This window comes from Mastacembelus armatus, chromosome 10 (genome assembly GCF_900324485.2).
Source record: "Mastacembelus armatus chromosome 10, fMasArm1.2, whole genome shotgun sequence".
Classification (NCBI taxonomy): Eukaryota; Metazoa; Chordata; class Actinopteri; order Synbranchiformes; family Mastacembelidae; genus Mastacembelus; species Mastacembelus armatus.
In genome coordinates this window covers 3,259,914-3,285,476 of record NC_046642.1, presented here as the reverse complement: position 1 = coordinate 3,285,476, position 25,563 = coordinate 3,259,914, and the positions used below count along the sequence as shown (strand labels likewise).

The 25,563-nt window shown below is 40.5% G+C and overlaps 3 protein-coding genes and 1 long non-coding RNA gene across 7 annotated transcripts; 2 read left to right on the top strand and 2 right to left on the bottom strand.

Moving 5' to 3' along the window:
* Positions 1–201: 201 nt before the first annotated feature.
* On the bottom strand, positions 202–11,295 carry LOC113144174 (uncharacterized). 4 transcript variants are annotated; one of them, XM_026329992.2, is made up of 8 exons: positions 10,845–11,295; positions 9,546–9,700; positions 7,879–8,135; positions 6,255–6,342; positions 4,811–4,923; positions 3,922–4,074; positions 3,500–3,587; positions 202–502 (listed from the first exon to the last, which is right to left on the bottom strand). In XM_026329992.2, exons 1-8 carry the CDS (start codon positions 11,128–11,130, stop codon positions 464–466), a joined length of 1,179 nt encoding a protein of 392 aa, XP_026185777.1. In that variant the 5' UTR covers positions 11,131–11,295; the 3' UTR covers positions 202–463. The 4 variants fall into 4 exon arrangements, with proteins under 4 accessions (XP_026185777.1, XP_026185776.1, XP_026185778.1 ...); XM_026329991.2 differs by having other exon boundaries at positions 9,546–9,703; positions 10,845–11,227; XM_026329993.2 differs by lacking the exon at positions 3,922–4,074 and having other exon boundaries at positions 9,546–9,703; positions 10,845–11,226.
* Positions 11,267–15,008, top strand: LOC113144176 (uncharacterized). The gene is made up of 3 exons (XR_003297136.1): positions 11,267–11,403; positions 11,671–11,787; positions 14,875–15,008. It is a non-coding gene; the product is annotated as an uncharacterized LOC113144176 (long non-coding RNA).
* On the bottom strand, positions 12,885–17,324 carry leprotl1 (leptin receptor overlapping transcript like 1). Its single transcript, XM_026329995.2, has 4 exons — positions 17,240–17,324; positions 16,579–16,654; positions 15,943–16,129; positions 12,885–15,304 (listed from the first exon to the last, which is right to left on the bottom strand). Exons 1-4 carry the CDS (start codon positions 17,253–17,255, stop codon positions 15,188–15,190), a joined length of 396 nt encoding a protein of 131 aa, XP_026185780.1. The 5' UTR covers positions 17,256–17,324; the 3' UTR covers positions 12,885–15,187.
* srp72 (signal recognition particle 72) lies at positions 16,600–25,487 on the top strand. The gene is made up of 20 exons (XM_026329990.2): positions 16,600–16,746; positions 17,757–17,877; positions 18,342–18,462; positions 18,866–18,986; positions 19,152–19,295; positions 19,526–19,637; positions 19,726–19,757; positions 20,111–20,235; positions 20,381–20,438; positions 20,609–20,740; positions 20,847–20,975; positions 21,117–21,189; positions 21,535–21,599; positions 21,705–21,800; positions 22,171–22,274; positions 22,677–22,754; positions 23,275–23,412; positions 23,548–23,585; positions 23,737–23,896; positions 24,442–25,487. The coding sequence occupies exons 1-20, from the start codon at positions 16,606–16,608 to the stop codon at positions 24,620–24,622; spliced, it is 2,169 nt and encodes a 722-aa protein (XP_026185775.2). The 5' UTR covers positions 16,600–16,605; the 3' UTR covers positions 24,623–25,487.
* The last annotated feature ends 76 nt before the right edge of the window (positions 25,488–25,563 follow it).

Below are 25,563 nucleotides of genomic sequence, written 5' to 3'. Positions count from 1 at the left end.
CTGTGGCCCAGCTGCTGGTTCCCCTGTGAGGAGTGATTGGCAAAACAACAGAAGAAAACATTCTCAGGTGCTGTTGCTCTTGTTAGTGGTGCTGATTACAAGGCCTCAATAATGGACAATTACAGCAAACTGTGACCAGACAGCTGTGGGCTCATGTGACGTGCATGTGCCCCAGTAAAAAGAGGACAGAAGAACATCGTGCAGGGTTTAATTCAGTCATATATTATGTAGCACATTCTTTTCAAGACAGGTGAACAATGGTCGAAGACAAACAGAGGCTGTGTGGTTTCACAGATATGTTTTTCCAGGATTGTTTGTTTGGTTTGTTTTGTTTTTTTTTTAACAATGGCTGGGACGTATTCCACGTAGCTAACCACACACACAAACATCCAGTTGTTATCTTCTGGTTTGAAGACGTTGAGAGAAGAAAAAGAAGATGAGTCCAGGCTGCAGGCTTCTGTCCTCAAGGAGGTTTTTGGTATCTGTTGATAGAGCTCCCTGCCTGAGAGCAGAGATATCAACTGTAAGTGAAGATGATCAAAGACAATAAACATAAAGTATGTGCATGGACAGGAATCAGAGTGAGAAAATACCTGGACATCTAGGCCAAATGTTGAGGACTCTATGTGAGAAAGTTTTATCGAAGCAAAATTGCAAGTTGCACAAATGTTTGACCTGTAAGTCACCAAAACCTTCTTTTTCAGATACGACTCTAAAGTCGCAAATATCTTCTCTTTAGGCGCTAGCGAGGTACTTATGTCTGCACACTGCAAATGTGTTGTTTCTATAAATCATGTCAGAGCTGGTAATGTGTTTTATCATGGTTGTTTCCTCTATGTCTCCGGTGGTCCCTGCTCCTCCAGATAAATGTTCTCGCTCTCTCGGCTCTGCAGGGACTGAAAAGGAAAAAAACTCCCTGCATCATCTGCACTCAATCAGAATAATTATCCCAAGAAATGCACTGCAGAGCCCGTGAGAGGTGAGGGGAATGAAGCACAGAGGCTATTGGCAATCACCTCCCTTTATTAGTCATCTCTCTGCTGCTTTGGAAGAAGACCCGGACGGCTTGGGAGGAATCCATGTGCAGTCGACAGACATGCAGACAGACAGAGAAAAGGCCTGATGGGACTCCAGTGCCCAGAAAGTATCAGCAGTCTCTGAAGACTCTGGCAGAGCAGCAGCTCCTCTGGGGGCTGGCAGCTATTCGTACACAAGTATTAGCCTTATGTCCTGTCTGTCAGGCTTCCTCTTATCCACAGTTCTGAAGAACACTGACCTTGTCACTCAGAACAGCTTTTAAAAAGCTTCAAGTGGCCAGAAAACACCTTTTTGGTTCTCCACTATAAAAACCCTCAAGGATGATGAAGCGTTTGAGGTCCTGTCAGGATCTATGAACACTTCCCAAAGGAGATTCTTTGTGGAACACTGGGGGGTTTCTTTTGTTAAATAGCTTTCGATCAAAAGTTCCTCAAAGCCGTACACGTTTGTAAAGCAGAGAGGCAGAAAAAATTAAACACTGATTAGACTCTAGTGCCCATGGAGTATCAGCTTTATGAATTTTCACTACAAGTCCACAGGGGGCTGACAGCTGTCCTTGGATGAATCTCTGTGTTGTGAATTTCAGTTTCACCCCCTGAGATTTGCGTTTGTCTCTGATCCATAGGTTTTCGAAGACTGAACTGATTCATTGAAAGTTAGAGGATCTTTTTGAAAAATCCAAAGCCTATTATAAATATTATTGCTGCTGATGTTCCACATGGCACATTTTTAGGGTTTGCCTGTGTTTACCTAAGCTCTTTGAATAACCCTTTAAAGTGCCTTTCTACTCCTACTGATGAGAGGCTCTTTGTGTCTGCACGCCAGATTATAGCTCAGTTTTACTGAACTGAACAACAGCATTTCAAAACTATTAGGTTTTACTATAACTAAATCTAGTAACTATAAATACATATTAATTGTAAATACATATTAGGCTATCAAAAGGTTGATAAATACCTGAAGTTTGATATAAACCAGTAAAAACTGCTTTATATGATATTAGTCTTTATTAAATAATAATATTCTATTGAAATGCAGTTCAGATCATATAATTTCCGATAAAACAAAGCAAAGAAAAACGTGAGTGGAAAATGCAGTTGAGTTACGGATTATGTGATAGTGTCCAGTGGAAAAATATTCTATATAACATTAGCTGCTACTGTTTCCTGTGTTCATGGTCTTAGTGGTTAAGCTTACTAACACTTGCTAATTGTCACACAACTTAGTAGCCGAAGGGAATTGGTTTTGCACATTTGATCACAAATTGGAGAAATTTGAACTTCGGCCTGATGATGGTGTTAGCCACGAGTCAGGGCTTCACTGGGAAAGAGCCTCTGAGACCCATGAATGTCTGTAGATAATTTCATGACTAAGAAGTAGAAATAATGAGCCCAGTTCATGGTTCTCCTCTGTGCCCTCCAGGGTGTTGAGTAAATGGCAACAGCACACGCACACATTATGCTCCTCCTCCGTTCATGCAATGCTGCTGAATAGTGTATGAAGTTGCATGTCTTTGTCAAAATACACAACAGTCAGATGTAATAAAAACACCAATAAGACCTCAGAGCCCATGAAAGTTCAGAGTTTTGACAACCCTGGCACCAAAACAAGCCTGCAGTGGACTTGTGGCTGTGCCCAAATGAATATTAGTTCAGTGTTTTGGATTTCTAATATTTCAACCCCGAGATCTACACTTGTGTCTGGTCCAGGGACCGAGCTGATCACTGTAAAGATATGGGTTCCTCGCAAAAACTGAAAGAACTGAGGACGACTGTAGTCAACATGCCACTGTTCCTGATCGGTAAAATAGTGCCATAGAAGAGGAACAAGAGTGTTTAGGTCCGTGGGCCCAGTGTATGGTTATCATCAGGACAAATCTGTGTGACAGTCCTGTACCTCTGCAAAAGGTCAGGTTGGAGGTTGGGCCATATGTAGCACCTGACTTTGGGGATATGTATCCCTGCATACTGTCCAAAACCACATGCTCCTAGTAGTAGTGCACTTAAGCAATCTGTAAAATACAAATCAAGATTCATCTTTAGCAAACTAACATCTATTTTTCACTATTTTCGGACATTTTAGACGACAAACAATCCAGAATATATTAAGTCGGCTCTTTTAAGGTGATGAACCATTTTGGCTCACTGTTTGGGTGCCAGACTTTGAAGTCACACAAAAAGGTACCCCAGACCTTTTTACTTATAGTCTGCCGCAGACAGAAAAAACCACTTAGAGACGTTCGTCCAATACAAACTTCTAATTCTAATTAAGAACTGACAGCACAGCAACTCCACTGGGGTTTGGCAACCATAACAGGAACATTACCAGCCTGCCCTAATGAAACTAATATTTCACCCCTGAGATTTGGCTTGTGTCTTGTGCAAATATTTGGATTGGTGCATGAGAACAGTTTGCATTTTTTAAACTTTTTTTTATTTGTGACCATCAAACCTCTCCATACCTGGTTAAAGAGCTCCTCATACAATGTCTTTGACTGCTCCACCTGAGACAGCTCAGCCACGGCATCTGAATTCCACGATGTTATGCTGCTGCAAAGAAAGGCAGGAAAATTGGGCTGTAAATGGTGTGTAGGCTCATGTTGTGCAGGAAAGACTCTAGGGAGGGTGCCATGCTGGAAACAGAAGCAGAAAAAATGAGGACATGTAGAAGAATGTTGTTTTTTTATTTCATGCCCAGTGGGAATGTGGTCTGGCAGTCATAGCTTTAGCATGGCAATACCTATAGTGCACATCTGTATTTCAGGGTTGTAGTATAAAAATGTAAGTGGAAACTGTCAATAGAAATGTTTTGGTGTTATTGTTGGGCTTCAAACGATAGTTGAATAGTTGATAGTCTTTCCTGTGTTTGTTTCTTATTTCTTACCTGTCACAGTGCTCAGTGTCCTGTAATGGGCACAGGAGCCTCTGTGTTGGCCTGTCATCATGTGAACTCGTCTGCACTTTCTCAGCTTTCTTTTCCAGCGAGCTGACCTGCTGCAGCAGAGCTTCTCTGTCCTCCATCAGGCAGTCTTTGAATCTGTACAGACAGATCCACTAATGCACATTCATAGCACTGACTGAAAAAGTCCCTGGGTTTTTAATTGGTCCTTTTCCTTCTTTCTTTCTTTCTTTCTTTCTTTCTTTCACACTGCAAGTTGGACTTTTCTGTTGGGTGTTTGTTTAATTTGCTAATGTTTTAACTTGTTTATGGATCACTGCACTAGATCATTTAAACCTGCACTAATCTAACCTCTTTTATATTAACAACGAGTCAGATGACTAGGTGCGATATGAGAGTGGTCAGTTGTGGTGACAAACCCACACATTAAACCAATGAACACTCCCTGTTCAGCAAACAAGCAAAGTTTGTAGCAGCTTAAACACTGTGAAGTATTACTGATTGAATATTCAGAGATTTCTGGGTGGAGACCAAAACGTAGCTAGAAATGAAAGGGAATATCAGATTTACCTTCCTCAGGTTGCCAGAAATACGGCTCTAAATGGATGCTGATGTTGCTTTGTGTTTTCTGCTCAGTGTGTACAAGTTTGCTGACAAATTATTCAGATCAACTTTAAGGCTCATACTGTAACATGTGAGTGTTGTGTCCCAAAACAAACTGATCACTGCAGCTTTAAAGTAGCTGTAAATGTGGTTTGATTAGGTGCATGTCCACCTGTAAATATGTGAAATATGTGTCTAAGCTGCTGTGTGTGACTGGAAAAGAGTAGAGGTGCTGAGCACATGATGTGTTCTGCAGGAAAAATATACCCACCTCTTGACACAACACATCCAGTAGCGCTGTTGCTGGCAAAGCCACTCAAACTGCTCTGCTGTCTCCTGTAGTTTCCTCAGACTGCCCTCATTCTCCCGCTGCAGCTCCCTCACCTCAAAAAAAAAAAAAACAAAACAAGACATCGGTTTATTTTCTCTCAAGCCAGGATGTGATTCAAGCAACAAAATCAGGAAATAATGAGGGCAATTGTGGTGTCTATCTCTGAGCGTCTGGACTTGAATATAGATCAGAAAAGGGCACTGTTGCACTCACTGCCGTCATCTCTAAAGATGAGCGAATGCGGTGGAATCAATCCACTCAATCTCCGACTCCCAGGACTTTGACACTAATTCAAAGGCTTGATCCAGCGCAAATAAAAGGTTTTTCACCGACACAGCGATCTATTGTTCTGCTCTGTGGAGAGATAATGGTGGATGATGTGGATTGTTTGCAGTTTGATGGAGTAGTTGAAGCAGAGGCCAATAAGGGAGTGAGTCTGTGAAGCCAAGTTTAAATTTAAATTTTAAAAAAACTGACAGTGTGGAGAAATGTTTGACTGATGCCCAGACCAAACACACACTAACACAAACCTAAAGCCAGAAAAATCTGAATTAGTGTCCTCTCTGGGGTGGCTGTAGTTTTAAACCTTTGGCTGTAGTATATAAATCTAAACCTTGAGGTTTTATGTTTCATGAAATTAATTATTCAGTGTGAAGGTGGTCCGTTATTCGGTTTTTAACTGGAAATCTGCCATGTTGACCTGAGACAGCATGAACACTGTTAATGCTTTACCTCTGACTGGAGAGGTTGTTGATGTGCTGCATTATGTCTGGAGGAGTTAGTGACAAGAAGAAATACCCAGCATTCATTGTAAAACCATTAAAACCCCATCACTTATCTATTTATGATCGACCAGAAAACAGACCAGAGCAATGTTGAACAAAGTGTCCGATCCTGACACCTGCTGGATAAAAGAGACACTGACTGTTGCATTGTCAAAGAAATAATCTGATCACTGGACATAAAACTGCACAGGCCCATAATCAGATCTGGTTTACTAGTTCTAGATCCTCTGTATGGAGACTCAAGATGTTCGATTATACAATAAAAACACATTAATTCAAATAAACACAGACCATTAAATGTTTATTGCTGTTCAATCAAAAGCACATATTTCCAGTTTGGGAAATATAAAATATATAAGATAAATAAACCACAGTAGAAGCTGCTTTCTGTTTATTTTGGCTAATGTTTGTTTTTATATGTTCAATCCCAATTTCGTGTAATAAGTTCACTCCTGCACTGTCTGCTCATCTAAACCAAATTCATATAAATATTCTTGTCAGAGTATAATAATGTTTGAAGCCATGGATAGTGCCAATTATTTTCGTCATGAATGATAATGTGGCAAAGCTGTTTCTGTTTACGACCTGGGTTCCTTTACCTCCTTCTGATGAGCTCTGTGTAAATCCTCCAGCTCCTCTCTCAGAGCTTTGTTGGTGTCTTGCAGCTCCTCCAGCTCCACTGTCTTACTATTGATGCGAAACAGAAAAAGACAGTCTGTATTATCTGAGTATGTTATTAACACCTGTAGAACAACTGCAGAGCTTTTAATTTGAAATAATTCCTGTTCATACATGATGTAGTGGAACCTGTTTCCTTAACTCTTAAAAATGATCTTTTTTCTTTTTTTTTACCAATTTAATATTTTTCTTTTTACTATTAATAAAAAATGTGAAAGGTAACAATGAGGACAGAGTGCATGAAGATTTTTTTTTTATTATTTGAAGTGCTTTAGCTTTGCAGTTCATGGCTGTTTGGTGCTTGGATTGCTTTTATTTTAGTGTTTTTACAGGTGGTTCTTCTACAAATCTATTTATTCATCTGGATTTTCAACTTTGCCTGATTTTCTGATACACACAAGTGAGATACATTTCCCCCACTGTTTTTATGAATGCATTCTAGGTTAGTGGCGATAAGAACATGAAGGCAAATGTAAGAATGTAAATATTAATCTCTGTTAATGTTCGGATTTTTTTTAATCTTCTCACTTGTGGGCTGCTGGATCCCTGAATCATGATGTGATGACATATTCTGATGCTAAGCCAACTCCCTGAACTCTCCACAGGGACTGAAAGTCAGCAGATTGATGCACAGTGCTGCTCGGACGGCGGCTGCATTTCTGCTGACTTAAAATCACACAGTTGAAGCCGATGTTTTTATTCAGTCTTGAGACATTAATTTGAGATGAAGGTCTTGTGCATGGGTTTGCAGACCAGCTGGTGACAGCTTCAGCTGGAGATGTTAATCACATGATTGTGGGTTTTTTATTAATTTGAATGTTTGTTTTTTTTTGTTAGTGTGCAGCTTTATCTGGATTAATGTGTGCGTTTCTATTTTGTTCAGTTTGAACAGCTGCGAGAAACATGCAGGAACGAGTTTGAATGAACTTATCAACACTTCAATAAGGCTAAGAGCAACCAGGAGAACGACAGGTTAGTACAGCCTTTATTTCAGGTATTTCCTCCACAGGGCAGCTTAAACCCCTTAACATGAAGCTCTATTTTCCCTTAAAATGATGCATCTTATTCCATACTGTTGGACGAGATAACATAATGGATCATTTGTATTACCTTAAGCCCAAATCCTCATGTGTCTTTAGAAACTTTTGGATGGATAAATCACTGACTGCTGCTTGTTAACAAGGCACAGTCCTGAAATTTGATGTATGTTCTACAAAATGTCATGTTTTCTTTCTGTTTTATGTGTGTTTTATTTCCCTAAGTTAGCCTTACAATAAGACAACATTTCCCATGAGTCTTGTTAACTTGTTTAGTTATTCAAAGCAGGCTTTGACACTGGAGTGTGTCTACACTGGAAAAGTGATCAAATATACTCAAACATGTCAGTATGTAAACTAAATTTACTTGCTGCTGATGGACATTATCCCCCTGGGTGCTGCACAGGATTTGATTGGTTGGGTTGATGTTTGACTGTATCTGCTGTAATTTCTGTGCTGTGTTACAAACCTCTTCATTTAGATGAGGTGACAGCAGCTGTGGGCCTACCTGCGCAGCTCCACCTGGAGGCTCTCCGTCAGTGCAGCTCTGCACTGGGCCTCAGCATGCAGCTCCACCTGGAGGCTTTCTGCCACTGCAGCTCTGTGCTGGGCCTCAGCATGCAGCTCCTCCACCAGGCCCTCAAGCTTCACCTCAGAGCTCTGCAGGCACAATAGCTCTGAGCCGACCTGCCGTAGCACCTCCGCATCCCGGAAGCTTTCCTCCACCAGCAGGGCCACACGCTGCTGTAGCAAGTCCACCTGCTCCTGTAGGGGAGACACATGGTTATACTGACACACTCAAACCGATCCTCATCTATGCACTTAGAGAATGAAGTATATGAAAAATAATTAAGCCACACTTAATACTGCATACCTTTTGCAGCATTTAGACTCTCTAATTTCCTTCTCCCATGCTGAGCTCTGCTATTTTCAAGGTGCGGTTGTTCAGTTTCTCACATAATAACCATGCAGCTTTAGCTGTATATATGAGGACTGCACTTCCTTAACTGTTTCATATTTTTCTGGGGACGTCCTAGTCATAATGTTATTATTTGAACAGACCGCACAACTGAGTGATCTCAAATACACCTATTGGTCAAATAGTTTGTGACAAGCCCAGACCTGATAATATCATAAATATATGAGGGGAACATGAGTGAGTCACATTCTCCAAATCTCTATGAAATACCACCGAGAAAACCTGATCATGTTTTTTACAGTCCAGCATGTACAGACAGTGTAAAAACACTGAGGAACTGTGCACATATTCTGTAAAAATATGCAAATACTTGAAAAATATATAATTTGGTAAAATCTTCCACATGTGGGGCTTGTTTAATTATATAAGACACAAAAAGGCAAACATTTTTCTGCTGATTGTCCTGTGAAACACTGGACCCAGGCATCCTAAAAGCATCCACATTATTCAGCCTGCGAAAAGAAAATAAATCATTCCTTAGTTAAACCGTTCACAGCTCCTTCTCACACCTGTGCAGTGCGTGTCAAGCAGCCAAAAACCCAAAAGGTTGGTAACCACTGCCAAAACTTCTGCACTTACCGTGTGTTAACACTGGCACTTACTGGTAGCCTAATTCCAGTGTAATTACAGTCATTTTATCATAGGTGGCCCATTGGCCACTGGTCATGGACATGTGCATTTGAATTGTGGGAGTATAATGAGGTTAAATGACACAATTTTTAAAAATTACTGAACTGGACAGTAAGCAAGTGTTTCCTAACAAGACTCTAATTTCCACACCAACATTTGAAGTTGAATCGCAGTGAAGTGAAAGTCCCGTCATAGTGGAGCTTTTTAACCTCTTTTAACTAATAGTTTTGCTTGTACGCCACATTACCCACATAGTTTAGTCTCAACGCTCTTAATGTCCAGCTGAGGCATGCAGCTTTTTCAACAAAGAAAGTTTTTGATAAACCCACTGTACAAAGACAAAATGGAGCATTTAGAAGCTAAAGAGCCTGATATTTTTCTCTGGAGTTGGTGGAGACCAAAAACAGAGCTGAAAGGGAAACAATAGCCAGTCTCTGGTCAGTGGCTTTAATCAGAGGGTTTTGGCTATAAGCAACATAACAACCACTGCGGTTTATCTCAACTAATGACACTGTTTCTTTAGTTTTGGCAGCAAAGCAGATCGGCGTAGTTCAAACTCAGTGCACCTGTTGCTGGTGGATCCTGCTGATGAGCTGGGTGTGTTTCATCCTCAGTTCAAAGTTCATCTGATCCTGGTGGAGGAGTCGAGCGGTCACAGCTTCCAGCTCGCTCTGTAGCTTCCTCTCCCTCTCTCTGGACACCAGAAACTCCCTGTCGAGCACTGCTGCAGCCACAAACAGAGCGCACCAAAGTCAGGCTGGACAACAGACAGCCAGAGCTGCAGACCAACAGAGCACCTGCTGTATTTGTGTCAATAATTCAACAAAAGGTATTTTTAAAGCTAGTTTGTGTTGTCTACATTGTTATGCTGCAGGGTCAAACCATCCAATCTTAATTTAAATCAGTATAAAGTTTTTGGTCATCAAATCTTGCTCTTTATGAACATGAAGACTTTGATATTTTGGCAGAAAAATACTTCTGGACAATTATTTGATGTAAGTGAAAATATGATTATGTATTTTCACTGCGTCTCTAAATGTAAGGCGTCTCCTTAGGGTTGGATCTCTGCTGTGCTGCCGTCCTCACCTCTGATGTTAACCATTGATTCACACACACAAATACATAGAGTAGATGTAGCAGGTTTAATTCAGTTCAGTCTATATTTAAACACAATAATCACTTATAGATTCCCTTGATAATGCATCCCTCCATAAGACAATAGATACTGAAGTCAAGAACAATCATTAGGTAACTCAGCCACATTGAGTGTGAGACATTTATTACCACATTTAATTACTATGAAAAATATGTCATGTAAATACATCAATTTGTTAGAAAAAACTTGTTAACGTCTAAATGCTAATGTAGTCTGCCATTAATGAAACATACACTCATACAGTTACCAGATTATGAGGCATGACTAGTAACTCATCCAAGAGCAATAAAACCTGCTTTTATAAAAGTGATAATGTTCAGTTTTCAGAGACTTGTTAATTCAGTGTTGTGGTTATTTTGGAGGCTGAAGTTTGTGTTACTGTTGAATTAGCTCCAAGTGTTTCTAATATTTAGCCCACCTCACATAGATCACTAAACCTAAATAACAAACACTTCTTTATGCAGAACAGTCCAGCTGCTCAAACTACATCTACCAAAATGTCCAGATAGTTTGAACCAAAGCTGAACATTATCACTTTCATGAAGATCAGAATTATTATAGTAACTGTTTTAGTTTTAGCTACAACTCAGTGTAAATAACAGGGAAAATGGTAGTGCAGGAGTTCTCAGGAAACTAAAACTGAACCAGTACAGAATCTAAAGGTGTAATGTTATTCTCAGAGGTCACAGTCTTGACCTCCATGACTTACCTTTGTCATGAGCCAGGCGGGTGCACTTGGCCGTCAGGTACTGGATCTGACTGTAGTCTTCGTCCCGCTGTGCTCTGAAAAACCTTCTCATGTTCATCTGTGTGTGAGCTGCTGCCTTCTCTCTAAAGCTTCTTCCACCTTCACATGAACCTCGGGGCGAGGCAGGTGTGTGACATATGGTCAGAAAATGCACGAGGTGCACGTTTCCTGCAGTGTGTAACTCCCCCAGTGAAGTGTGTCTGTGTGAAAGGCCTGGCGTGCCCCTGCACAGGACAAGTTTAAGCATTAATCCAGGCCGCCGTTGTCATAACTTGGAGACGAGGTGAGCTGCTGATGTGTGTGTGCAGGCCTAGTGTGTTTTGTTGCCATCTGGCCTGTTGCTTGAATAAACAGGAAAACTGTGACCCGTTTCATGCAGAAATTGAAGCCCTCATCTGACGTTATATGAAAATTTGTTTAAGAACTAACTGTTCCTTAAGGCAGTGAGTGCTCCAGAGAGCTGAAGCAAGTCGGGCATGTCGGGTCTAGCAGGCCTGCGTCTTCACAGCAGCAGCCTCAGGTCAGTACTTCTATAATATAGGATTGCATAACACATTTTATAGAGGAAAATACCACTGACATGTAATAACATTTTGTATTTTGTGTATTAGATATTTTTAGTTGAACATTTTCTCTTACAAGAAACAGGATTGTTCAGTCTAGTGTTTTCTAGTCTTGATGTTATTTGCTTTTTAAATAACATATCCTGAAAAGAATTTTCCTAATATTAGTGATAGTTGTCCTGATTTCACTTTTTTCCTTCTCGGGCCTCAAACTTTATTTCTAGAGCTCAGAAGTGGAAAGCTGCTGAAGTCTGAATCTACTGTGGATTGGAATTTGCATTGTGCTGCTGCTGATGTACCTGTTGTCATATTTCCTACCAGCAGAGGGAGACAAAGCAAAGGTAAGATTAAGATTAAGAACTTTATTCATCCCAAACTGGGAAATTCCACTCTGCATTTAACCCACCCAAGTGCACACACACAGCAGTGAACACACACCAAGCAGTGGGCAGTGATTGTTGCGGCGTCCGGGGAGCAACTGGGGGTCCGGTGCCTTGCTCAATGGTCTCACCTCAGCCGTGGTATTGAAGGTGGAGAGAGTGCTGGCTATTCACTCCACTACGACAGTTCCTGCCGGTCCTGAGACTCGACTTTCGGGTTACAAGTCCGACTCTCTATCCATTAGGCCACGACTGCCCACACAAAATTTTTGCTACTTATTAAATTATTGCTACTAGCATAACAAGATATAACATAAGTATTAATAGTGATCTAATCAATAATACTCAATTAGCACATACGACTGGTATCCAGGGACTTTGGCCAAGAAACAAATACCAGTACAGATGCAAATACAGATGAGATGATATAATGAAAACCTTAAGGAATATACCATAAAAACCTTACAATAGCTTCAAGGGCAGCACAGCGATGGTTAGCACTGTCACCTCACAGCAAGAAGGTTCTGGTTTGAATCCCTTTCAAACATGGGGCCTTTCTGTGTGGAGTTCCCAGGTTCTCCGTGTCTGCATGGGTTTTCTCCTCCCACAGGCCAAAGACATGCAGGTTGGGCTTAGACTAATTGGCCATAAGTGCAAGTGTTCGTCTATCTCTATGTGTCAGCCCTGTGATAAACTGTGGATCTGTCCAGGGTGAATCCTGCCTCTCACTCAGTCTCAGCTGGGATTGGCTCCAGCCCCAGAGACTCTAGATGGTCCAGGATAGGTGGTAGATAATGGATTGCTTGATGGATAATAAATTAGACTAAAGCCTTGTCTGTATAATTGTAGTGTCAGTTAATGCCCATAAAGTTGACTTAAATGTTCTCTGACTACTCAACACAATGAGATGTTCCGTGTTTTTCTGTCTGGCAATGGATGGTGATTCTCCTGAGAGCATCTGACCAACACAAACTAAATAGGTCGTGCAGATGATTTCAGTTCAGCTTATTTCCTGTTTAGTGTGATAAACAAATGTATTTGTAATCAGTCAAAGGAGAGGATGTTCAAAAATGGCGTTTATTTAAAAAAAGAAAACCACCATGCTGACTTCTGCCTCGTTAACACAAAGAGATAGATAGAAAACGGCATTAGACATTGACACCAAGCATCTGATGAAATAAATAAATAGAATATCCTCCCAAACGTGTGAGAAAAAAGGTAACATGTCTTGTAGAAGTAACAGAAACACAGAGAAACCCATCCCACAGCTACACACCAGACTGTCACATCAGGGAGATTAGCTTAAACTTCATACAGACATTCATGCCTGAGGAACACAATATGGAGTTACCCTGCATGTCCAACCACTGACAGGCTTACAGACTACCACCAGTGGGTAAATCTATTGTTGAGCGCAGCAAAGTGATTCAAAGTGGTGTTACATAATAATATTCACAAATCACATCAGTAGCTTTCAACGCTAGCTTCTTTAACAGAAACGGAAAAGCTGCCATCACTGTGGTGCTTTTAATACAATCAACTTCATCAAGGCTATGATCTCTGGAAGAGTCAGATAACATATTGCAATAAGACCTGTTGACTGATGGGGATCATTTGTAGTCCTAGAACCCACAGTGAGTCTGTATTTTGAGCCACAGGTTTTCCTCGGGGCATTTCCAAAGCTTTTACTGTGACCGTGCGACAAAACATAAACATTTGGTGCGTTTGTTGACTGAGTTGGTCTTTTAACACAACACAGTGCTTCCAATGGAAATCTGCTGTGCATGGAAAACCTGTGGTGGAAGGTACCTCCTGGACTGGCCTACAAAGCCATAATGACAAAGATGTTTTATTCTTCAAACTTTTAAAAATGGCAAAAATGAAATTAAAACTTTCATCTTCCAGAGAACATAGTTTCAAACAGTGCCATGCACAGAAAAAAACATTGTCAAAATATTAAAGGACATTTTCGACCCTCCATCCAACACACCAGTGCTTCAACACAACGCCATTGATCCATCAGATCCTTCATTCAAGCCAGAGATCATAGAAAAATCTAACTATTAAAACAAATCATAGCATGTAAGTGTGTTTTTATCCTGGGAATGCTGGTCTGAGGAAATACAGTGGCACATGCGCCAAATCCGGACTAATGTGCTTGCTTAATGCTAAGCATAAAGACTAGATTCTTTAACTTTGAAGAAGTCAGAACTGAGTAGTCACATTTAAAAGCTTAAGGGTTGTCAGAGACCAGCCAGACCTCAGTTATAAGCAGCCCAGGTCTTACTGTAGCTTGGCTTCTGTCCTCAAGCTAATCCACTAAAGGCTTTTCAAGCTATCTTGACCTGACGACACATACATACGGTGAGGTAAGAGCTATCAGATGCACAAAAACATAAACAGGGTGCATCCAACTGGCAAGTAGGACATCACCAAGTCAGTTTACTGCTCTAATCTCTGCAGTGATGGTCATGCTGTTTGAATTCATCCTCTAAGTTAAGAGAGAAAACTCCAGAAACGCATCTTCTTATTCTGTATGATGAGAAATCATATTTACACACGTGTGCAGAGGTGGCAGCAGGAACAGACCACTTACTTCACAAACACACTGATCTTCTAGGCTTGCTTGTCAAGTTTCACAGTTTTGGAAGTTTAGCACTACATTAACAAAAGCTGACAAAAAAAAACTGCTTTCTATCTGCTGTATTTTCACCCATTATGGTGACAAAACATACATACACACACACACACACACACACACACACACACACACACACACACACACACATTTTCAATCCATTAAGTAGGCTTTGTCATAAGAGGTGGTGATAACTGAGCCCGCATTGTGCAGGTTTCCCATTAGATTTCTGCTGATCTACACTTAGCCCAGCACTTAGACTGGAAATACACACACATCTGTCCTCTTATTATAGAAAATGCTCCTTCCAGAGGTTTTCAGAGAGAAGGGAGCCCATACAGGTATGACCCTGTGCTTTTGGTCATTAAGTCTTACTTGACTGTTTTTTTTGTTTTGTCTTTTTTACACAGATGACACAGTTGCTCACCATCATTTGGTTGACAATGCCTAACATGAAAGCACATTGGATGGAGAAAACTCACAACACAGACATCGGACAGCAACAAAAGAGAAACCCAACTGTAAGTCAGCATTTTTATCCCACTTGTGTCAGTTCAGTATGATGCAGGCAGTAAAAAAAAAAAAAGTATTGCACTGGTTTGGTGTGAGTCTACGGATGGGCGGTCATCATATAAATAACAACAACAAGAACAAAATGATAATACCATAATAATAACGCTAATAAAACAGTTCAGACTAAGGTCTCCCCCTCTCTCCGTTGTTTTACCACTGCTGCCAACTGAAGTCGTCATTGGATCCAAAGACGAGGAAGAAGCCCAGGATGGTCCCGAAGATGACTATGTTACCCGTTAGCACAAGCGCACACGCCCCCCAGGCAATCTGTAAACCAATGCATTAATAATTCATGTTAACAAATGCTACTGCAAGCTGCCAGGATGCAGTCAGTGATTATTTAGGCCAGAATTTAGTGGCTGTCAACAAGAACAGTTTAGAGTATCACTTCTACAGTCTGCTGTGAGTATGTATATTCAGCACGCCCAGCAGGATGGGACATTAGCAGCAGACAACAGTGACATGCTAATCATGTCCTGGGCAATGTGTTTTTATTTTGATTGACAATGGAGTTTACTAAAGTTCTGGGGAAAAACTGGATGTTCAGTGAGACATGAGGATTTTTTTAAAAAGTCACTGTGTGTCCACAGGCAAAGCATTATTCTCTTCACGATTGCTTTCAAACCTCTTTGGTTTGCAAACCTTTAAATAAAACTTATCTACTCATATACCGTTGCAAACCAAGGAGTGATGCTCATTTGTACGATTGTTTCATTTAACTGCTTTCAAAGGTCTGCCAAGTGATCCTAGCCAAAATTAGACAAAGCCACAAAAAATAAGCTGAATTTTTGCAGGAACAATGAATTTCTTCTTGTTAATTCCACTGCGTGGAGGTGTTGAACCTCGTTTTGTGAATTACTGTTCTTCATCTTCGTAAAACGCATTAATAAACTACATTAACTTACTACTTCAGCTCTTGCAAAGACGATGGGCAGGCCAAAGGCTGAAATCACGATGCCTGTTGTGAGGAAGATGGCCAGCTCTTTGCAGGCGTTACTGGCAGAGTCTGTGTCATCGACCACCCTCCGTGAGATGCAGTAAGGGATTGGAGAGAGGATGTAGAAGAAGAGGAGGAACAAAGGCCAGTATTTGCTACAGAGATAACAGACAGAGATACATGGGATATCAGTAAGAGATAAATACCCACATGCATTATAAAAAGAACAGTGCCCAACACTAATTTCACTGGGGTATTATTCAGGTGCTACAATATCAGGGTGAATTTAAAAAATGAAATGAGTTGATTGTTGTATATATTGAATATATATATATATATATATTTTTTTTTTTAAAGAGCATAGATCTGTAGAACAGCCACAGAGACTCAAAGCAGCAACAAGAAAAGCAAAAATAATTCCAAAGAAAAATAAAACAACAAACAGACCCCAGGGGCCATTGCTTCATAAATCCTGCAAACCCAATATGCATCTGAGAATAGTGTTCCTCAAACTGAATTTCCCTTCAGGGTTATGAAAGTTTGTCTTATTTTATCTTATCAAACACATTCACAGACTCGCACGGTGTGTGGAGGTGGCACTTACTCGTATACAGGGAGGGCACATCCCAGCATGAGAAACATGAGGCCAATGGCCCCTCCGAAGGACAGGCTGATGAGAGCTGCAGAGGAGACAGAGGAGGATCAACATGGACTAGCTTCTTTCTCACTCTGTGACCCTCAGCTGCAGGGCCCTGCCTGCTGTGGCTACCATGTGATGAATCAGCTGATTTCACATCAGTGATCCAAGCCTTGTAGTTGTCACTGAAACCAACACAGCAGCGTGGATGCTTTGCTAACTGCAATTATCGCACTGACATGCACGGCATCCCCATCTACGACTGTGTAATTAACTACTGAAATTAAGCTGCAGCTAGTATTAGCATTATTACGGTAACCACTGCGGCGCTAAACTACTAAAATAAAATGAAATTAAATGCAGTTTGTTTGTGAAACGTTACATGACTGCAGCGTGTTAACCAGCTAACATCAATGTATATTTAAATAGCTTATTTTTAATGTAGGTACAGGCTATTCAGCTAGCTAATGCTAACGGCTGTATTAGCATCTTCTTCATGCTAAGTTATCGTCAGCTAGCTGGACGTAGCAAACTCATCCGTCTGTCTTCGGGATATTTTGGCACAGTTGTTGTAGCTAAGCCCTCATTTAGATGGGTTTAAAGGAAACAAAAATGGAAAATTGCTTACCTTTAATCCCTGCCATCGCTCCTGGACAAAAGCTCGACACGCAACAACCCTGTCTGTTCTGCTGCCTTCAAGCGCTGCCTGAAATGTCGGAATAATGATCACTAATCTGCGCCTGCAAAACTGCCGATATGTTTTTTTCCCCTATTTTTCATTGTTATTTAGTTGTGTGGTCTGTGGCCATTTTATTTCGTGTTGATGTTGAGTTACCACGTGTATGAAAAACCCAATACAAGTAAAACTAACTTGACCTATGACGCTTAATATTCGCCACTAACCGCTGCAACATAGTGAAGCTGCCTGGTACGTCTTTGTGCGGCGGTTGTAAATGCATCATTTGCCTGCGTCACTGCCAAGTGAAAAAAATCACATCGCCTGAAAAAAATAAATGTCTTTTTTAATAACAGTGAAATAACGTCACAAACAACCACCAATTTCAGTTTGTGTGTTTACATTTATTCAAAGGTAAATAAATACATTTTTGCTAACCCGGATGTGTATACCTTCTCTTTCCGGTTAGCGAAGCACTCATTCAGCGAAGATGGCGAGTGGAGGCGTTTCTGTGGCTTCGCTGTGGACCGAAGTCAACCGCTGCGGACAGAATGGGGACTACACGAGGGCCCTGAAAGCTTTGAGTAAAAGTAGGAGATCACGTCTGACAACTTTACTCACGAACCGGGCCGAAGCTGAGGTTACATAGTAGGCTGGCGGCCCATTTCTTCACACGGTGCACAGGCAAAGTTAGCAACAGCTGTTAGCATGTGGCTAGGCTAACGGCGTTTAGCTTCTTGTCAGAGCTCACAAGCACCGACCTGGGTTTTTGTGTCGAACTACAGCTCCCAGTCGCACACATAAGGAGTGTAGCTACTAATCAAGCGGGTTACTCTGTGTTTAATGTGTAATATTAGAATAATATCTCGCTCCAGAAGACAAACATCTGAATACTGACGTGGCCCTGGACTGAGAGCTGGTACTCAGCTGTTACCGAGCCTGTAGAGACCTGATTCTTCTGATTTCCCATTTTTCTCACAGCCAAACAAATGTATGACTTTTTATGTGTTGTTTTAAGTGCATTACAATGTGTCTGTGTGTTTTTTACCCGCAGTTTTGCACGAAAGCAGAGACGATGTAACGGCCCTTCACTGTAAAATCGTTTGCCTTGTTCAGAATGGCAGCTTTAAAGAAGCCCTGAATGTCATGAACACACATTCAAAAGTGCTTGGCAGGTAAACAACAAACTGTCACTCACCTGTACTTAAAGCTAATGGACTTCCAGAATGTAATAAGTGTGACTTTAAGAATTAATGATTAATTATTTGTTACCTCGAGTTATTATCTGTATAAAGTAACTCATTCAGTAAATATGCATAGACTTCGCCATCTTGGTTTCCAGTGATACCTTTGGTAAAATGATCATGCAACAAGTATTTGGTTACATTCTGTTGAATGTCTTTGGCTTTTGAGCAGAAAATTATGATTTATCAGTTACTCTTTATTGACAGAGCATACTGATGTACAAAAGCAATCACAGGGCCTCACAGAATAAGAATAAGTTAAAAGCTAAACAAAATGTGTGGTAGCAGATTCAGTCTTCCTGCTAAAATGATTCTTATTTCTGTTGTCTGTCAGTGAGGTTGTGTTTGAGAAGGCGTACTGTGAGTACCGGCTGAACAGAGTGGAAAGTGCCCTGAAGACCATTGAAGGAGCTGCCGAGCAGACAGACAAGTTAAAGGAGCTCTACGGTCAAGTGGTAAATCTGCCCTTTTTAAGACTGTATGAACAAGAAGATGCCTGACAAGCCTAAATATAATCTTTTGATGTCACCAAGTATAACATATACGTTCAGTACACATTCCCTGGACAAAAGACAAAGGCCTCTGTTGACTTGATTTGTCTCTTTCTTGTGATTGTCCAGTTGTACAGGCTGGAGCGCTATGATGCCTGCAAGTCCGTCTACACAGATCTGATCAGGAACTCCCAGGATGAGTATGAGGAGGAGAGGAAGACTAACCTCGCTGCCGTGGTGGCTGCGATGAGTCAGTGGGAGAAGGCTCCATCGGTAAATGCTCTGAAATTTAACTGCCTGCTGCGAGGGGTGTTACTGATGCTGTTGTTTATGTTCTGTGCTGTGTCGACTGTACTAGATTTGAGATATAAAGCTGATGCCTGTTTTATCAGCTTCTGAACTACCAAGCAAGTTGTAAATGGTGTAGTCATGACAGAAAATGGAATCAGATGTTTTGGGGGTTTTTTTGTTCAATTTTAACGTGTATTTCTTGTCCTCTGTAGGAAGATCTTGGTCTTCCTGAGTCGACGTATGAACTGTGTTACAACTCATCCTGCAGTCTGATTGGGCAAGGACAGTTTACAGAAGCCTTCAATAAACTACAACAAGCAGAGGGTCAGTCTGTTTGCATTCAATCTCCTATCAAGTTTCTATTTTTATTAGTTCTGGGTTTGACCTGACCTGGTTGTGTTTTGTTTTTCAGAGCTTTGCAGAGTTTCTTTAGCAGACGATTCTGTAAGTCCTGGTGCTTTTCATCAATTTTACAGGAAGTCAGTTTTGCACATGTAATATTCTTTATTTCTCAACAGCAGAAGATAGTTCTGAAATGATGACACACACTTTTTAAGATTGTGTGTTTACCTTTCAAAACTTGGTGGTGGATCTTTAGGAGCTGATAAACGTACAAACCAATTTTGAAATTAATGGAATAATCTTTTTCTGAAGAGTAATTTAAAGTGACAGTGTAGTTAGCAGGTGAAAAAAATATCTGCTTCAGACCTCTGAAGCCTAATCAATATATATATATATATATATTATATATACCCTTACCATGATAATTACTGTCATTGGTGCTTGGTTTCTTGCAGGATGTCACTGAAGAGGACATCGAGTCAGAGTTGGCTGTTATCCATTCTCAGATGGCATACATCATGCAGTTACAGGGTCGGACAGATGAAGCTCTGCAGCTCTACAACCAGGTCATCAAGCTCAAGTAAGTTCATTGTTCATTACATGAAATGTAGTCTGAAAAAAAACAGAGAATTTAAGAGTCTACCAGCCTTTTACGAGTTAGCAGTATTTTTCACCCATTCAGATGATATTCCAAAATAGGCTGTGATTGTTTGATTTAATTGCAGGCCGTCTGATGTGGGGCTGCTTGCTGTGACTGCCAATAATATCATCACAATAAACAAGGTGGGTGGATGGAAATCTATCCAATTTTAACAATTAACGACTTAACCAGCATTGTGACTTAATAATAAACTTCAAGTGCTTTCATTTCAGCCAAGCACCACTAAAAAAAGTCTATAAAGGTTTATTCCAACTAGAGCAAAAGCTTTTTTACACACTGTCTGTTTCTCTAGGACCAAAATGTGTTTGACTCGAAGAAAAAAGTGAAACTGACAAACGCTGAAGGCGTCGAATACAAGCTGGCAAAGAAGCAGGTGCAGGCCATTGACTTCAACAAGGCTCTCCTGGCCATGTACACTAACCAGGTATGACAGTAGCAAACACAGATGATAAAGAGTACAGTAATGACTGATTTTCCAGAATTTTACATTTCATTGCTGACAATGACAAGACCCTGCTCACTTTCAACAGGCGGACCAGTGCAGGAAACTGTCTTCAAGCCTTCAGTCTCAGAACCCAGGCCACCCGCGGCCGGTCCTCATCCAGGTTGCTCAACTGTGCAGGGAGAAGCAGCACAGCAAGGCCATAGAGCTGCTCCAGGTAGACGTCACCACACTGCTCAGTGTTGTCACAGCCAAAACAAAATCTAAATCTTAATAAAAATTATGTCAGTATTCATTATGATTGCATTGTATGTATTCAGTCATTTGTATTTTTGCTGACTGTTCTTTTGTTTTCCAGCAATTCTCAGATCAACATCCAGAGAGTGCATCTGAAATCAAAATGACAATGGCACAACTCTATTTAGTACAAGGTACTGGCAGGTTTCCATGTGGATCATCCTTTGATGCAGTCAGACAGACCCTGCTCTCTTACTTTGGATATTCTTTGGAAATGTCCAGTTCTTAGCTTCACATAATACACACTACTGTTTCTGTCAAGTGAAAACATTTTCTGTTGTTGTTTCTAGTTTATTAGTTTTTGTAGATAATTTTCACATAATTATCAGAGTGTTTAAATTCACACTGCACAAGCACAAACCTTAAATGAAAGAATACATTTTTAAACCATCTCGAAAGTTTAAAATATTTCTGCAGTAAGCTGTAGTTTCCTGTGATTTCATTGTGATCGTCTACATTCTGATTGTTTTGGTCCTCAGGTCACGTAACGAAAGCCTGTGATGTCCTGAGGTCCATTGAAGAGTTCAAGTACAAATCGGGGATGGTGAGTCTGAAATGAAAATAATCACACTGTGTGTTTTTGTTCTGAGACATTGTCTCTTAACACATGAGCTCAAACTCTCCACCTAAACTGCCTTTGACTCCTCAGGTTTCAGCTCTGGTAACAATGTACTCCCACGAAGAAGACATCGACGGCGCTATAGATGTTTTCAAACAAGCTATTGAACACTACCAGTCTGAACAGGTTTGTGTTTACAGGTCCAGTGTGTTTAATGTTTAGTACATTCAAAGTTGTTGGAGATGATGTACATGCTAAATCTTCAGCTAAAAAACTGCTCTATTACTTACTGAGCTATAGTTCAATAGTTCTTCTATCTGTAGCTAATTATAGCTTTTCCCTTCTGCTGTCACAAACATTCTGGGGGTAAAATCTTAAACTGAAAATTGCACAAGCTTCATTTTCTCTTCTCTCTAGATGTAATTTATCTAATTAGGTCAGGTGTCAGTTTTAACAAAAAGAAGGAATCAGGCCATCCAGTCTATGCCAGGCACATTCATTGAATAACATGAGTCTGTTTCCAGTGTTTATGCAGCCTGTTTCTCTCCCTGTACAGCCTGGATCTGCTATACACTTGGCTCTTGTACGAGAAGCTGCCAACTTCAAACTGAAGTACGGGCGGAAAAAAGAAGCCATCAGTGATCTGGAGCAGCTGTGGAAGTGAGTTACAGGCCTGAACACTCCTTTAGTTCAACATGTGTGAAGTATTTGGGAAGAAAACACATAATGTGCCACTTAGAAGTTATTTCACAGCTGCTGACTGTGCTTTTCTGTTCAGTCAGCCTGTCAACAGGCTGTCAAATAGGCCCAATATTTATCAAGTTCATAAACAGCTTGATAAACATCATTACAATGTGCCTGTAGAACAGAAGAAACACATTATAAAACAAGAAACTTATTATGAAGGCAAAGCATGAATTTATTCATTTACATATTTATTCAACACATATGTGTCTGTACCTTTAATCTTCCCCAGTTTTGTGTCAGTGTGTGTTTGTTACAGTTGGATTTTCTTCCTTTGCAACATTAAAGTTTTATGTTTTTATTTTTTTCTTGAAACAGGCAAAACACCAACGACATCCACACGCTGGCACAACTCATCTCGGCGTACTCTCTGGTGGACACGGATAAGGCCAAATCGTATCCTTTCACCCAATGAAATGACTGAATCTAGAAACTAGAATTGAGACGTTTGAGTTAGTTGAACAACACAAGTAATAGGCAATGGTTCTTAGAGTTGATTGTATTTTTTAAGCAAAAATGTCAGAAAGTCTCAGACTTTTGGCTTTGAATATGAGAATTAGTTGCTTCTTATTGTTTTGAATCAATAGTTTGATAACCAGAAACATGACGATGTAATTTTCTGCTCTGGAAAAAACATAAAGGGCCTTTTCTGTAATGAATTGATTGATCCAAGACAGTAGTTAGCAGATTAATTGATAATGAAAGTAAATGTTATTTAGAACTGTAGAAATCCAGAGTCTGAACTGCCACTCACTGGGATGAACCTCCTTGCAGACAACGATTTGTTACCATTGGAGCTTCTTCTTCTTCTTCTTCATCAGTATCATCTGATGCAGGAAGAGCTGACTGACCAACATGCATGTTTTAAGTTTATTTCATGTACTGTACAAAAGAAGTCCTTAGCGTTCCTGTCCAGCCTCAGCAAGCACCTACCGTCTGCAGACACGATGTCCTTCAATGTGGACGTAGACGAGCTGGAGAACTCCCACGGAGCCACGTATGTCAGGAAAAAAGCTGCTAAAGTCACAGGAGAAAACCTTCCCAAAGAACAAAGGTAAACCCTGCACCGCTCTCATCAGCTCTGACTTTCCACAACATTTTCTGTCACAATCCAGTGTTTTTACACCGATATAAAGGTGGACGACACTTTCGTCTCCTTGATGCTTATATGCCTGTTTGCTCTTTGCAGCCAAGGTGAGATCAAAAAGAAGAAGAAGAAAAAGAAAGGTATGACTGTGCTTCACCTGTCAATCAGATTTTATTTGTTGGGCAGATATTCTCACAAAATGTGAAGTAATGTATTATTGAAAAGGTATTGCTTTGTTTTAAAAAGTGGTCACACCCTTCAGTCATTCTTCATGATCTGTTCATTCTCTAGGCAAATTACCCAAGAACTGTGACCCCAAAGCGACCCCTGACCCTGAGAGGTGGCTGCCCATGAGGGAGCGTTCCTACTACAGAGGCAAGAAGAAGGGAAAGAAGAAGGAGCAAATAGGAAAAGGCACACAGGGAGCGATGGCAGGCGCTTCAGCCGAGCTGTGAGTAAACTCCACAGTCACATGGAGATCTGTCTGGGTGCAATTTCCTGTAACTGAAAGGTGCTGATCAACTCCCCTAGTGGAGAAAAAATACGTGAGATTGTTCTTTTGTTTCAGTGAATCTCCAGCTGCCGTGTGGAACAGCAGCTCATGTTGATTTAAAAAATGATTCTAAAGAGCTCACACTGGTGAGTGGACACACAGTCCACTCACCAGTGTGAGCTTTATTCTTAAAATATACATATAAGACTCATGGAATAGTATCCTGGTTAAATGGGAGGTGAAGGAGCCCTAATGACTTTTCTGTTGAAAATACTACTGAAACACTTAAACAAGCAATTTTCTATCTTAGATTTAAAAAAACTGAAATGACTGATTGATTCAGGACAAATACCAAACATTTGATGGGCCTCAATGTTCCTTTGTATATGAATTAAATATGTCCAGGTTTTAGACTGTTACACTGCAGTTGCTGTTACATTTAGGCCAGAAAGACACTTTTAAGAGGTGGTTTGTGGTAAGCATTGGTTGTTCCTCTGTTCCAGTGATGCCAGTAAAACAGCCAGTAGCCCCCCTACCTCCCCCAGACCAGGGTCTGCATCTGGGTCATCTACAGCCCCCGCCAGCAACGTGGTCCCCCCTCGACAGCAGAAACCTGCGGCCTCTGGGGCGACCCGCAAGAAGGCAACACAGAAGAAGAAGAAGGGAGGCAAAGGAGGCTGGTAGTGAGGCAGAGGATCCGCGGGAAACACGGGCACATGTGTGGCTGAGAAATCACCAAGAAACCTTGGCCTGTTTTATGTTTTGAGGTTAGTTTAGTTTTTGTTCTGGTCATTTCTTTAAATGCTCAAACCAGAATCTCCCATTTGGTCTTTACACAAACGATTTGTCATATTTTTAAGCGTACGGAGGAAAGAATATTTAAAGGGCAGCTCCACTAAAATGAACTTTTTGTTGCTCTGCAGAAGCTGCTGTGTCCTCTGGTCTTAGTGTTTTTCATTTTATGCTGTGAGCTTTGAGAAAGTAAAATTTAAAAAGAAATCATTACATACAACACATACAACAATATTTGTTTTTTCTTTTAAGTTGAAGGTCCATTTTTTGCAATAGTACTTGTTCAGCGATGTATTCTTTAATCATAAGTAGCCAAATATATATTAAAAATGAATTTTTTTCCATATCTGTGTATCAAAAACACTGCTCCACTTTAAAGTGTCATGTTTTTTCACACTTGCATATGTACTTATATATTGTCTACCATGAATCAGTGAGTTGAACCTTTTCAATTAAATTTAAATTTATTGTCATCTTGTTAAAATCAGTTCAACAGCTCCTTTAGCAGAGTGACTTGAAGTTCAGTTCTGGAAGAATTGTCACACTCACATCATGTTTCTTTAAATTGTCCCTTTTATTTTCAGTAACCATCATCTAGCTGCAGCGTTAAGAATATTTATTTTTGAATCCCTGCGTTGGTCACATGAAAGAGGATTTGAATTCTCTCCGAAGCGTGTTTTAGCAAGTCCAGAAAGACTATTTTGGCCTGACAGGTCCCCCTTTTGTTAAGTCTTAATAAAACTCTTGACAACAGTAATGTAAGAGCCCTGTGTTTCTTGATGCTCACATGAAGTGTGTTTTTGAGAGTAGCAAAGGTGGCAGGATAATAATAT